Here is a 16032-nt window from a genome sequence, read left to right on the forward strand (position 1 = left end):
GTTCCACTGGTTATAATAATTTAACAAGCTGTCAGTTTTCTATGGATGGACAAAAGAATCCCACAGGTGCATTTGTGCCTTTGATGTCTAATGCTTGAAGCCGGCATCTTCCTGAGCAATCTGAAGATTCATTTTCAATGTTAATGTAGTATTGGGTATATGCTGTTCGATTACATGTCATATGGAATGAAATTTCATCTAATGATAAAGCATATAAAACAAAATTTAATCCCCTCCAAAAATATGTGCAAAAAGTGTAAATCTGAGCTGTACATTGTGAAAGTGTTTCAATTTTCCAATCATTTCCAACAAATGAAACTAATACGGTATCTTCTTCAAATATAGTTTTTTATAAATAGATTTCAGCAATATCTGAGCAATTTCTATTTGCGCACACCCGTGTCTTTACCAAAGTCTTCTGCCCATCGTTTAGAAGTAGGGATAGTGAAAAGTAATAACCATCAGAAAGATATATCCTCTGTAGAGAGTGGCTGGTCATTATGCAATGAGACGTGAATTTATTGTCTTCCTACCTGAGGGGCAGGTCGAGTTGACATATAGTTCAAATATTTTTTGAGTGGCGGCTACGAGCATTGGATCAAAGAGAATAAGACTGCTGTGACTCCATCTCTTGAACCTCTTTGGTAATACCAAATTGATAGCTGTTTTTCTTATATTGTTTGAATGGAAGTGGAAAAAATAGTATTGGAAAAAACAAAACCTAACAACCACAAGAACAAGTACAAAAACAATGATATGGTCTTCTTTATCCAGGGTAGCCACTTCAGTGTTGCCACTGCTCTACCAGAGGGCCCTGCCATTATTATTATCCAACATTGCCAGGTACCCATTCATACACCAGGTTTGAGAGGGATGTGGGTGGGCAAAAAAAAATCTTGTTCAAATATGTAAGCACTTGATGGGATTTGAAAGGGGAACATCGGCATGAAAGTTGAGTCTTATCCACTAGGCCACAAAGCGCCCCTACAGACATAAAAACCCTGAAAACACACAAAAATATTTTGCCCTGTCAGGGTACATGTGAACCACTGTATTTGCACCTGAGATATGCCTCTACAGATGAGATATTGTTATTTTATACTGATTCTGTGTAAGAGCTAATGGTTTATAGTTGAAAAGGTGTGGGGCTATGTATAATACAGGTTTTTACATGACTGATTTTTGCCTTTCTTCCATGCTGTACATTTGTGTATAGATGGCAGCGGTATGTATAAAAATCATTTCATATTTCAGTCACCTGCTGATGTGAAACAATATAAGATGAAAGCTAGTCATCTCCCATCCATTGAAGTATGTGTTTTAGATTAAAGTTACATAAATATATCTGCACAAAACAGAAATGCAGACACTTCTTATCAATATTGCAATTTTGATATACAAATATATTGCAACCAATAAAACAATGCAGATAATGTGCCAACTTAAAAAAAAAAAAACCTGGGAATTAGCAAAATCTACAAAATATTTTTACGATTTTCTGATTACGAAATGCTGTTACCATAACAACACATTAGTCAACAACGAAAAGAGATCATTTAAATACTATTGCAGTCATATGTACCAAATTTCAAGTCAAAAGTCCACAACATTTCTATATAATTTTCATTGAAAAATGCTGTTACCATAGCAAAACATTGTTCAATGATGACAAAAGATGAAGTCTGCACATCAACATTCTGTAGCAGTGACATGTGCCTAATTTCATGTCAAATGCTAAAAAAGAAAGAAAAAGAAGTTGGGTCAATCTACATATTTTTATATGGTTTGTACAAAAACTGCTATTGCCATGGCCACTGATTTCTTAACATTCATGAAAAAAGGTACATTGCACAACTGCATATTATACTGATGACACATGCCAAATTTCAGCTGAACTGCTTTCAAACTGAGAGTAGTTTGATCCAGAACATCCATGTGATTTTTATGAAAATTGACCATTGCCATAGCAACACAATATGCAATCCTGACTAAAAAGGCATCTTGCACATCTGCCTACAATAGTGGTTACACATGCCAAATTTGGGGTCAAGTACTCCAACACTGAGTTAGGTCAATCCACATTTTTTGTATGATTTGTATAAAAGGTGTTGTTGCCATGGCAACAGATTTCTATACATTCACAAAAAAAGAAGTCGTGCTCAATTATACATTACATTGATTGCATGTGCCAAATTTAGCTTACTTGCTTTCAAACTGAGAGTAGTTTGATCCACCTTTTGTGATTTTCATGAAAAGTTGAGGTTGCAATGGCAATGCATTTTGCAATACTGATAAAAAGGTGTCTTGCACATACCTATGATAGCAGTAACACATGCAAAATTTTAGGTCAATTTCTTTAAAAATGAGAGAGTAGATCGAGCCACAAGATTTTGCCCCCGACAAATCAACCAACCGCTTGCCTGCCCAGCCACATGACCTCAGAGTAAGTCTTATATAAATACTCCCATACACACTATGTGTGATGGGGGTTATGATAATCAAGTAATACATGGGTACTGTCATCTGAAAAGCTACACAGGCAGGAAAGCAAGCCATTCTGGCCTTACTCTGGGCTCAAAGTGCAGTCAAGCATGCACATGGGTTTCTGACTGGATCCTACTGGATTTATCACCTTTTTGAACAAAGCAGGAATGGATTTAGCACCTTTTATTATATAATACAACAGAACTCAAGCTCATGTTGTCAATACCAACAGTTTATTTTTTTATACACAAATTTTCAGGCTCCTCGCCCTTTATCATTTTCTTTTTTTCATAATTAAACTGAAAAGTCACAATGCACCTCTGATAATGATAACTGTACTAAATAAACAGAGGGTGCATTTTTTATTTTGTATTCCTACTCAACTATTATGATTGGTACCTGTTTGCAGCGGGGTATATGGGGGGAATATACAATTGTGAGGGGTGTATCTATTTGCAAAAAGCGTAATTCGTTTTTTGAATGAAAAAGATAGAACGTTCATATTATTCATAATCATGTTACTCTCAGATGTGAGGAATAACAATACACAGGAATGGAAGTTAATTTCTTTGTATGTTGAAGTTTTGAGGGAATACACTGCTCATACATATTTTGCATCACCATCAAATCAGAGGTACATACAGATTTTTCAGAACTACATCAATCGTGTGATGCCAAGTTTTAAAATAATAAAATGTTTTGGTACCTCAAAAGTTTCCCTGAATTTCCGTGTTTCAGGTTAAAGTACCTTTCAAATAACTGACACTGTGAGACTTACTTGCCCCAAAGTGCTCTCATTTCTTAGTAATCATGCAATTAACTGCGACCAGCAGCCCCATACGCATAGCGTAATGGGGCTTCGCATTGTAGCATTCAGGATCATGACAGATTTAGTATCGCAGGTAAATATCAACTTAAAATCCACAAAATTCTTCAATTTGAAGACTTACCAATTAAGTTGAAGTCTTGAAAACAGGCTTCGGGCAACGTTTGGTTCTGCCAATAATCCCTTTCTGTTCGAATTGATGACTGAATGTGACTCTGTCGAGAGGACCTTGGGAGAGCTACATACACTGATTACTACGGCCAGCGCATACGCACACATCACATGCGAACAAATTTCAAATCCACGAATGGATAAGATGATTGTGTGCGCATGCGCTGGCCGTCAATTCAGTGTAGCTCTCCCAAGGTCCTCTCGACCGAGTCACATTCAGTCATCAATTCGAACAGAAAGGGACTATTGGCAGAACCAAACACTGCTCGAAGCCTGTTTTCAAGACTTCAACTTAATTGGCAAGTCTTCAAATTGAAGAATTTTTTGAATTTAAGTTGATATTTACCCGCGATACTAAATCTGTCATGATCCTGTAAGCTACAATGCGAAGCCCCATTTAGCTATGCGTATGGGGCTGCTGGTCGCAGTTAGCTACTCAGTATGCGTATTGGGCTGCACGCTGCTGGTCGCAGTTATCATGCAATAATGGTTTCGTACAATACGTGTACTACCTCGCCGCCGTACGGCGGCGGCTCTGGTATGAAACCATTATTGCATGATTACTAAGACATGAGAGCACTTTGGGGCAAGTAAGTCTCACAGTGTTAGTTATATGAAAGGTACTTTAACCTGAAACACAAACTAAGACAAGGAAATTCAGGGAAACTTTTGAGGTAATACCAAAACTTTATATTATCTTTAATGTATGTTTTGCATACTCACTGTCGTTGTAATGTGACGTAAGAATATAACTGCTAGGATGCACACTGGGTGCTAGGATGTCCAGCACCTATGCATTACCGTGCACCCTTGGTAACGTGGTTATAATATATCATGACTTGATATTGTTCTCTCAGAATCAAGAACACTTGATAAAGGGCAAGGAAACCGAAAAATTGTGTAAAAAAACCAAGCACAAACTGTTGGTATTGACAGCATAAACAGGAGCTCAGAAATTGGTGCTAAACTTTTGATCTAAACAAAAGATCTTTACCTCCGAAATTTTCACCTCATAATGCTAAAGCCTTCATGACCTGTCTTCGCCTTGACAGTCAAGTGGTCATTCCACTGATGAAGGGTGTAGCATTGACAGCTGAAAATTCTGGATGTAAATATCTTGTATTAAAATCAAAAGTTCAATACCAATTTCAGTTGAATTTCCAAGACAGATGAGCTTCTACTCTCAGCTTGAGTTCTGTTGTATTTCTGATAGTATTGCACCAACTCATAGACTACAATTTACTTAATATATACACTCAACAAAAGAAGAAGAAAGTAAACACTTTTTTGAGATATTTTTCATAGAATATTTTGATGAAAATCAATTTGTGTTATATACCCTATTAAAGATAATTTAATTGGCTATCAAACTAGTAGGTCAATATAAAGGAAAACTTCACGTATGAATGAACACACTCGTTTTTGTCCTCCCAAGCACAAAAGTAAAATTGCAAAAATTGACATGTTGTCTTTCATTTGGAAATGCCCTTTAAGATAATGATGATAACAAAAGACCACTTTAAAACAATAAGAGACATGAATGACATAGCAAAAATAAGTTTCCATTCTCTTTATCTCTTTATAACCTCAACAAAATCAATGTGGGAAACTAAAGGGGAAATAATAGGAATTGTCTGTCAACTCAAACTTCAAATGACATAGGGAGGAAGGGTATAAAGATGTTTAAATGATCACAATATCTTTATTTCATTCTTTTAATTCAGTAATTTTAGGATTCCTGAGGCAAATTTAAGAACCAAATATTATCCACAATTTTCCTACTTTTGAGGAATGAATTTGAATTCCTACCATTTTTGTTTATATTGGTTCTTCTCTCATTTCATTTGAATTTGGATTTGACAGAAGATTCTTCATTTTCCTCCATTATTTTAGCCTTTAATGATCTTTTGGGCTTAGCTATCATAGAGATGATAGGTTTATTTTCGCTATCTAAGTCATGTTTTTTAATCGTGTTAAATTTGTCTTTTGTTCTTATTGTTACATGAAAGAGCACTTATGAGAGCACGAACGAATGACAACTTCTTTTTTGCAATTTTTACTTTTGTGCCTTTGAAGAGAAAATTGAAGGTGTTCACTCATGCATAATTTTTTTTTTTAATTGACCTGCCAGGTTGATAGCCAATTCAACCTGTTACAGTACTTTAGCTGCCATGCCTTAACACTCTCATTGAACATTTAACATTTTTGAGATACAAAGTTTTGTTGCCCAATCAGCGATATGTGTATATATGTTGAGGGTCTCACCTTTGGCTGGCCTAAGATGAAGAGCTGAAAGTTGTGAGTCAAGTGAGAAAGAATCCTCTCTGCTGCGCAGAGTAGAAGTCTGTTCACTGGCCATCACCTTGTTCCTTGGTGAGATGTACCCTCTCCTACTCTCTTTTCCTCGATAATGAGCAGCTATGTCAAAGTCATAGCCAATGCTTTGGGGCTGTTCAGGGCCATTTGGGTGCTTGCTATGCTTTGGAGATAGCCCACAGTCAGAATGCATGGAGGTCCAGTACCCTTCTTGATCCACAGAAAACGCTGAAAGGCTATCAGAATCTTGAAACTCCTCTGCAGAGTCACCAAAATATGCATCTAAATCTAAGGATGTATTGTCAGAGACAATGCTGGCAGCATTCTCCACGGAAGATTCAGAAGAAGAGTCACCAAAGGAAAGTTGTGCCCTAAGCTGGTTGGTTCCTTTGATGGATGGTGCTGTGTTCCCTACTTCTGGCAATAGAGCTGCTCCCCCACTCTGTGCTGCAGCACCAACACTTTTCAGCCAGGTTTCAGTGTCCAATCTAGTGAAGCTACTTCCACTTTCCATCTCATTCGTTGGTGTTGGACTGCCACTTGATGAACCATGGGAGGACTTGTGGACTGGAAGGAAGCTGGGGCGTGACCCCTCACCATTTATGAGGCCGGGGAAAGCAAGTGAAGCACAAGGTGCTGTTGGTGTTCCCTGTGAGGATTCCATCTCATTAGATAATGAAACAGCAGAGTCTGATGGGGAAGCATCCATGTTAAGCGAGACATTAACCTGACTGTCTTGTTCTGAGCATAGGGATGTTCTAGTGCTGTCTGTACCACTCCAGTTTCCAGAACTTGACCTCCTGTCTTCTTTCCTCAGAGTGGACTTCTGCATTCGGAGGCAGACAGAAGCCGCAAGTGCTGCCTGATCTTGGGGCTGTTGCTGATTATGGGAGTCTTTCCGCTGTGATGGCACAGTAGGGTTAGTGGGTACAGGCATCAACTGAGCCTGAGTTGTGATGACAGCATCTGGGAAATGAGACATTTGTGTCAAAAAGAGTTTTGATGTCCCCTGACCCTGGCCATCAGTTCTAGATGAATGTTCAAGTGATGAGTCGACCTTCTCATTGAGTCTGCTGGAAGCTGCATTCTGCCATATCTTTTCCATTGAACTATCTGTAGAATCACCTAACAAGAAAGCAGAAAAATGCAACAGAAAGATTACAAATTGAAAAGAAAGGCACGCAGGAAAACACACAGTAGTCAAACTAAAGACCCAAGGGTCTAGTGCTCAACCACGTATTGCAAGTTAACCTTTAATGCATTCTTACACTAAGAACATAGCAAACTTTTTTTTTTTTTTTTGGGGGGGGGGGCATGGTGTCCACTTGTATATTTGAAAACACTGGGAAAATACCTGCCAAGTTTGTAGAAAACAAGACCATGCAAGTACATTTACGAATGCATTTACTCAGAGAACTTTTCTCATTTTAGGGAAAGTTTTTCTCTTTTCTAAATATTATCTTGTCAGGATTTTAAAATTTGGGGTCCTCGGGAAGGTATGGGAATGGTGACCATTTGTACTAGGTGTTACCAAAAAAAAAAAAAAAAAAAAAATCAAATTTTTAATCCTAACAGTTAAAAAAAACTATTCATCAGATAACACTGTCATTGATATGAGTAACAGCTGAATAGTTACAATTTTGTTGGAGGTGATTTTAATATGAAAGCATAAATCAGTTTCATTAAATCCATGATTTATCTTAAAGATAGGTTCCAGATTTTGGTCAAATTTTAACCCTCTGTACATTACTTGAACTTTACACAGAAACCAATGATGTGTATGTGAGTGTGTAGTTAACAATGGACATGAATACCACCTGTTCAGAGCTATGCTGACAAGGCTTTTGGTCTCTTGCTCCAAGCTTTGTTAATAATCACTGTGGGCACTGCTAGTCTGAATTCCTAGTAAAGGGTGAAATGCATGCACCTGAAAAACGTAAGCACATGTTTTCATGTGCTTGCATGTACATTTCAGGATGAATAAAGGCTAGCTGTGATGGTGGAATTTCCCATGAATACGACAGTATTAAGCGCAATATGGCATTTAATACTGACGTCACCCCTGGATCTGCCATGAACAAACCTGAAACTACAGTCATCAATGTACTAACTCATAGTATCAACTTAGATCTGCACTTCTGGTTCTAGACAAGAAGATTTTTAAAGATTCCATAATTTTAGGGGGTTGGGGCCCGTGGGGGCTCCCAAGGTAGTGGTATGGTGCCCATTTAAACAAATTGAGATCCTACTCCCTACGGATGATACCTGCTACGTTTGGTGAAAATGTGGCATGGGGTTTTCAAGAAAAGGATGAACACATACAATTTATGGATGACAGATGATGCACATTGCATGACACACAACAAAGAGTGATCACGATAGCTCGACTGAGCCTTTGGCTCAGGTGAGCTAAAAACAAGGAAAGGAAGATTCCTTACAAATACAAGAGGTGATGCATTGTAAGTTCATCACATAATTAAAGAAAAATTTTGATAAACACAATAGGCAATTAGCTGATAACATATAACCTGAAAAATTGGGAGGATGGTAAAACAAAGTTAGGCCAAAAATCTAACTTAGACCAGTGCATTTATCAACTCATTTCTGGTGCAGAATTAAGGTTTCCAAATAACTGCCAGGGAAATTTATGCAGTTGATAAATGCAAAGCTGTTTTGATTATGGGGTTAGAAATGCATTTCTGAAACACTGACAAAAGTGCAAACATGATTCAGCCAGAAACATGTTTCAGGAGAGATGATAAATGCAAAGTTGTTTTGAAACGTGTTAATAGCTCGGACTGCCCACGCCAACCACTACCAACTACACATCTCCGTCTAGAGATGATAAACACAACAACTTGAGAAATGCGATCGGAAAGACCTTGGCAAACACATTTTGATAGTGGGTATTTAAATGTGTTTCAAACATGAGAAAGATGATAGATGCAGCCTTTGACACTAAGACTAACAAAGCCTGATAGTACTATGAAAATCAACAAATAATTTTCCTTGTACCTTCTTCTCAAAATAGACTTTTATTAGTTAGTAAAGACAAAACTTGGAAGTAAAAAGATAAAAGAATCAGATTCTGAACTATAAACCTCAGGTATGAAACCACAGAAAACATGTAGAAAATAGGAAATCAAATAGGAGGGAAGTAAAAATCAAAATGAAGAACAAAAATCTTTGATTGCTCCAAGAATAAAATGTACAAAAATACCTTGGGCAAGCGCCGCTGAAATTCTAACTCTGCAGTAAGTCTTCAGCAGCAACCGAGCAATGCCCTAAAAAAAATGGTGCCCAAGTGGCTGCCAACTGGTAATGGTGAAATTTGCTAAAGCTGAGCAGGCTAATTTTTAGGGTTGTGACTATAGCCTTACATCTTCATGGACACATAAAAGTTTCAATGCCTACCTGAGACTTGGACAGTTCCCATAGCACTGTCTGAAGGGACAGACCTTGGTCTGAGCAGTCCTAGTCCACGTGGAAGTGAAGCAGACCCATTGAGATTCAGTGTCTGCTGCATTTTGCTTGAGTCTGCCAATGAGTGCCTGTGGCGTCGTCTGTTCCTCAGTGGAGCAACAACAGCCACAGTGGGATGTAGAGGCTTGCCATCCTTGCCTATTTTGCCTGCTTCATAGGCCCTGTTGAACTCTTTCACAGAGTACTTCATCTTCCTGTCTAGACTCTGGGTTCTCAGCTCTTCAAAGTCAGTACTGGAGCTGCTGGTGTATTCACTTCCAGAGTTGGAGCGCCGACGTCCAAACTTAAGCTCGTCTTCAACTTCACGTGGAATACCTGTTACTGTCCTACGCCATGCCTTCTTTTCTTTTCGCTCTTTCCGACTACGTGAAGACATTCGAAAAGTAAGTGTAAGTGAGCGCCGGATGTTGGCCATTCTCTCAAACCCAGAACCGGAAGTATCCACAGTGACCAGAGTTGATGATCCCACATGCTGCCGCAGCACTTCTTCAGGGGTTGGCAGGGGACTCTGGAGACGCTGGAGGTAGCTATCTGATAAGATGTCAACATCTGATAGAGGTCGCTGCGTTTTTTTCGGATTGGGCAAATTTTCCTTCTTCTGATCAGGCCAAGGCAGAGTGATGTCATACTGCAATGTAGAAAGAAATAGTGCAGAATATACTTGTTATATCAATATGACTGCACTGTATACAATGACAATCTCTGTATTCAGAAAGTTATGTTTGTCTTGCACATATCCACCCTTGTAATATCCAATATGATGAAAACATATATGAATTGATATTGTATCAAATATACAAATACGTATATTCAGGACAGAGTTAATGCATGTGATGTATTTTATTCTTTCTCCAGTGAATTAAAGTATATTAAAGCAACATTCAGTATACTTTGTAAATGGAAGGAGGGATGAGTGAATCTTTGTCTAGCAGCATCTTCATCTTTGCTCCACCTCAAGTGGTTTGCTCAAGAAAACTACATTTTCCTCACTCAACCCCTTCACTTCATTGGTATAGTGTATGATTTTGGGAAGAGTTGTGGATAGCAATATTCCCCAAATTTACTTGACTTTATTGTAGTGTCTAAACCCATTATGAAACAGTAGCCTACCCTTCACAAAGCTTGTACTTGGCTTTGAATAATTTCACTGCTGTAATAAAATATTTTACCTTTGCATGATTGACAGCCAACATAAAATAATGGATTATCTTACAAAAACTAAAGTTTACCTGTGCACTGATGCAGATAAAGAACAGTTACTTGCCCCAGCACAGGTAGACTGGCAAAAAGGTTTACTCATCACTTCATAAGATACAATTAGTTATGTTCAGACGACAAGCCTTAACCTCCAGGTTAGGGAACCTCGAGGTTAAGCTTGTAGTTAGGGACCGTGTAGACGCACTCGTAGTTAGCTAACCTCGAGGTTAGCTCGATGTTAAGAGCCACGAGATATCTCATGGTTAGCACTCTAACTACGAGCCGCGGGGGGTCCCACTTGTAGTTAAGCACCGTGTGTACACAAAAATCAACACACTCAAAGGGGCAGGAGCTTAACCTCGAGGTTAAGATTCGTCGTGTGGACGCATGTCGTAGTTAGGGGGCAAGAGCTTAACCTCGAGGTTTCCTAACCTCGAAGTTAGGGCCTGTCGTCTGAACGTAACTATTGTTTTCTTACATGGCGGACAAAAACATCACATTCCTGGGGCTTGTTGTCATAATCTTTATTACTTTCTCTTTTGGTTATATCAATAATTTCTTTTTCACCTGCTGTATCCAACAATCTCCTATCAAAGTCTTGAAAATTTTGGGTATTTTGCACAATAAAAAGACTATCAAACATGCTCCTGATACCTCTTTTGTTACATATAAATACTGTAAAACGAGGAATATTCGCGTGCATTTTAATTTTGCGAATTTCGCGAGTGCCAAGATTCTCAAAATTAAAATGCACACGAAAGTTCTTGCTTACACTATATGCATTGAATGCCACTGGCAGTTTGCGAAAATTTCATACCGCAAAAAAGGCCGTCGGCTCCAATTTGCGAAAAATTCATGCCGCGAATATATCATGTTTTACAGTACATGTATGTCCATGAAAGAAAAAAGAATTACATTACATTTTGTATGTGGAAATTGTGTCACTGGAAATTGCACATGAATGATTTACAGAGACAGACAAATCTACTGTCTGAGACAGACAGAGAAACAATATAAATAAATGTGTTGCTTACAAACGTGGCAGCTAACTCTAGGATAATGGAAGGAAAAAGGAGAGATTGGCTAAGAGTAATTCACACTAAATAAGTGAAACCATGGCTAATCAACATACAGTGAATGCAAAGTGCACTAGTTTATGTGTAATGCTTAAGTGAATGAGAAAAGAGCAAGAATTAAAGTTGTATGAATGAAAAAAATAAGAAACAACATAAAAACACAAGCTCCCTCAAATTGGCCTTTACAGAATAAAAATTATTTATCATCCACCTCTGAGATATAATGAAGACTACAAATGTGCATACATGCACTATTATGCTCTATCACCCCAGCAATAACTGCCTTCCAAGTTTGGTGACAAATTTGACCATGTGTTCTGAAGAAGGGAGGGGGGGGGGGCACCGGTTCTCCCATGAACAAACTTGATTTTACAGTAACAACTCTACTTGCACATAATTTTCTAATTCTAGAGAAGAATGGTAAAGATTCAATAATTTGGGAAGTTTGCCCCCTGTGCCCCCGGGTGCCCATTCCTACAAAATATCCTACCACCCCAGTCATAACATCTGCCTAATTAGGTAAAATTTTGACCATGTGTTTTCAAGGAGAAGATGAAAATATAAAAACCGGGCCCTTATTAAAGGGGCATTCCAGACGATTTTCATTATTTCATATCATGTCGTACATAAATTGACAGCTCCATGTATACATTTGTGGAATCTCTTGTGATCCTTGAGTAGAGAAACCAATACTTTGAAAAATCTTAAACAAATAACACTGAACAGTGTTGATGACATAGGAGCCTCACATATTTCAGAAATGTAGCAGTGTAATTTCATCACAATACTGCTTACTTAACAAGTTCACCTATATAGAATCTGTGCATGCCTTCTTTAGTTCTGCCTCCTTGAGCCCATGTCATCATCCTTGTTCATTGCAATTTGTTATAAATTTTGAAAACATTCTTATTCCTCATCCCAATTACTATAAATGCTGAAACTCTTTACTCTTTATAACTAATTTGTAATTGTTCAAATGTAAAAGTCTGAAAATCATCCAAAAGTCTCCTTTAAGGCCCCAAGGGAGCACCTCCAGATCTGCCATGAACAAACTTCAACTGCATTCACCTATCTACTCATAACATTAACTTAGTTCAGTCACTTCTGGTTTAAGACAAGAAGATTTTTAAACAGTGCTCTCTTTAGGGATGCTACCTGCCAAATTTGCTAAGAATTGGCCACAGAGTTTTCAAAAAGAAATTGAAAATATAACAAGAGACCTGGGGTTCTTACGCTCACCTGAGTATCACAAGTTCACCTTCCATGCATTCTCACAGACTATTACCTGAGAACATTGCAAAGTTATGGGGCGGGCAGCTTTGAGGGCTTCTATGGGACATGGTGTCCCTACGCATATTCCATCACACTGGGAAAAATACCTGTATTTAGAAAATTTGACTTTCCAGTTTAAAAAAACGAAGAAATAAATGTAAATTGCCCCCCCCCCCATTTGATGTACTATAAATGGATCCCTGGATCTACCACAAATACCTTGGAAGTGTATTCACTAATGTATTTACTCACAGTACTCCCATTTTTTAACAATATTTTTCCTTAAAAAAAAAAAATAGGAGGTACTGTGGTCCTTTGTATTAACTCTTTGTGTGCCATGTTCGCACATCCAACTCAGTCAATGGCATATCAATTTCCCATATTCTGCTCAAACCCAAAAACCCACCCAAACTGAATAATAAATCACCAAATGCCAAAGCACAATAAAAACTTTTCTTGCGATTCCATTCCAGCCACATGTAGCTTGTATTTTATGTGGTGATTGACTATCTAGCAGTGTTCCCTACTGGTTTTGCAAGCAAACTCTAAGTTTCCGTCACTGTTTTGTGTGCAAAGCCATGCCTCTATAGTAATGTACCTACTAGTCATTTGAAAGAAAAACAATTTTAGATTTGTGATACAATTTACATCAAAGCAAAGCTTCACATTTTCGCTACAACTTTGCGCATTACATTTCCAGGGTCACCAAAATCTATAACAGTTTCATCGATTTGAAAAAAAAAAACAACAGAATGCTTTCTCAAAGCATGACTACATTGCTGTCTCACAATAATGTAACACACAAGGGGTTTACACCATGGCACATAAAGAGTTGAGTACATAAATTGTCACCCTTGTGATAATGCGCTGTGTTTAGTGACAGTTTTGAGAATGTGTTTTCAAGAGGACGAATAAATTGTAAAGGCACAGCTTGAACCTCCCCCTCCCCCCACCCCTGGATCTGCCATGACAGAAGTAGAAACTACAGTTACCAATCTACTTACTCACAGCACTAACTTAGCTTATCTCGTCTGCTTATAGACAAAAGCTTTGTAAAGATTTCTTACATTTGGGGGCTTTACCCCCCCCCCCCCCTCCCCCCGGCATTGTGCCCCTTGGAGCCCTGAGGAGGGAAATGGTGCCCACCTGCACTGATACATATTCTGTCAGCCTGGCAATAATCTGTGCAAAATCTGGTTAAAATCTGATCATGTGTTTTCAAGAAAAAGAAGAAAATGTGAAGATTGGCCTTAATTAAGTTCCCCCGTTCACCCCCCCCCCCCCGACCCAACAACAAACTCGAAACTACAGTCACTTATCTACATTACACATAGCACGAGCTCAGTTTATCACTTCTGGTTTCAGAGGAGATTTGTAAGATTCCTTAATTTGAATTTGGGGGCTTTCTCTGTCACTCATTCTTCCTCCTTCCTTCTTGAGCACTGCACTTCAGCCGCCCACCCCCCATAGGGAATGGTGCAATTACTGGAATGTTTTTGTGCATTTTAATTTCGCGATTTTTGCGAGCGCCAAGATTCGCGAAAATAAAATGCACACAAAATTTCTTGACTACACTATATGCATTGACCGCCAGTGGCAATTCGCGAAAAATTTCACGCCACAAAAAAGGCCGTTGGCTCCAATTCGCGAAAATTTTGTGCCACGAATATATCATGTTTTACAGTAGTATAAATAATATTCTTTTAACCAAGCGATAATATCTGCCAAGTTTGGTGAACATTTGATTTGGAACCCCTAGGGCATTCCACGGGAATCATAATACAAATTAATATCATATTCCCCTAGGGATGCTACTTGCCAAGTTTGGTGAAAATCCATCATGGAGTTTTCAAGAAGAACATGAAAACGTATAATTTAGGCCCCCATTTTGACCCTTTCCCCCTCTGGCTGCAAGGGGAGCAACCCTGGATCCACCATGAACAAACTTGAAGCTACACTCATCAACGTACTAACTCATAGTATTAACTTAGCTCTATCACTTATGGTTCTAGAGAAGAAGATTTTTAAAGATTCCTTAATTTGGGGAGTTGTGGCCCCCATAGGGGACACAGTGCCCATTTGAACAAATTGAGATTCTATCCTCCTAGGGATGCTACCTGCCAAGTTTGGTGAAAATCCTTTATGGGGTTTTCAAGGAGAAGATGAAAATGTAAAATGTTTATGCAAGGCACATGGCAGACAACGAACAACGAACGGTGAGCGAGCACAATAGCTCACTTGAGTCTTTGGCTCAGGTGAGCTAAAAAGTTTATGCAAGACACACAATGGACAATATAAGCCAGATAATCATCTGCAATAGCCCACTTGACTTGAGCTCAGTGAGCTAAAATGCAATGCCTTTTCATAGAGGAAAAATAAAGATAATGAAAGGATAAAGCTAATCTGTTGTCTCACGAAGCAAGGAAAACAGGAAAATAATTATGACGTTTTGGCCGCGAAATCTGCTGGCCTTCGTCTGGCAAAGTAGACCGAGTGCTGCAGTGCATGCCTATTGGCGTACAAAAGAAACAAAGATATTAGCAATATGCTAAGAAACAAAGATATTAGCAATATGCTAAGAAAAAAATGAAACATATGAACAGTCAGAAAGTATTATGGTAAATTGAAGAATTGATATATTGACTGAAAAATCTGAGCTTATTGCAAATTGATCAAAAAATACACTTACACAATTTTTATTCTGAATGCAGATTCTAACTCTGTTTGTATATATTCATTCTTATAATGCTACAAATCTGTTTTTGGACATGACCATTATAATTGTAAATGTGCCAACAATTTGAAGATAAGCATGGTACATTCAACAGCAACAAAATTTGTATTTCACTTGAAAACTTCCAGCAGTGGGAGGAAAACAACAGCACTTGGGTTGCCTATGTTTTCTCATACAATTACTACATTCAGCCATAAGCACATGGTTGTGTACATTTTGATGAATTCATTAAAGGAATTTGACAACTTATCTCAATTAGTGACTTGTATTTCTCCCTGGAACATGCATATATTCCTGAATTTACTTCTCTCCATTATATCACATAGCATTATTATTGGATTCATCAGGAAGTTATGGTTTAGAAATGACCGACCTTAACCAAAGTCCTTACACATGCCGTTAAAGGCAACTGCTCATTTCTTTTGTCTTCTTTATTAAATTATCTCACCATTGGACATCCTCATGGCTGGACA

General features: G+C 38.3%; 1 protein-coding gene across 1 annotated transcript in view; it reads right to left on the reverse strand.

Annotated features, from left to right (window-relative positions):
• The window catches only part of LOC140243115 (uncharacterized), a 70881-nt gene that overhangs the window by 4432 nt on the left and 50417 nt on the right, over positions 1-16032 (reverse strand). The window contains exons 2-3 of the mRNA XM_072322844.1: positions 9212-9908; positions 5747-6922 (exon numbers count right to left, since the gene is read on the reverse strand). Coding sequence (XP_072178945.1) covers positions 5747-6922; positions 9212-9908 — 1873 coding nt within the window. The remainder of the gene's footprint in view (positions 1-5746; positions 6923-9211; positions 9909-16032) is intronic.

This window comes from Diadema setosum, chromosome 19 (assembly GCF_964275005.1).
Source record: "Diadema setosum chromosome 19, eeDiaSeto1, whole genome shotgun sequence".
NCBI lineage: Eukaryota > Metazoa > Echinodermata > Echinoidea > Diadematoida > Diadematidae > Diadema > Diadema setosum.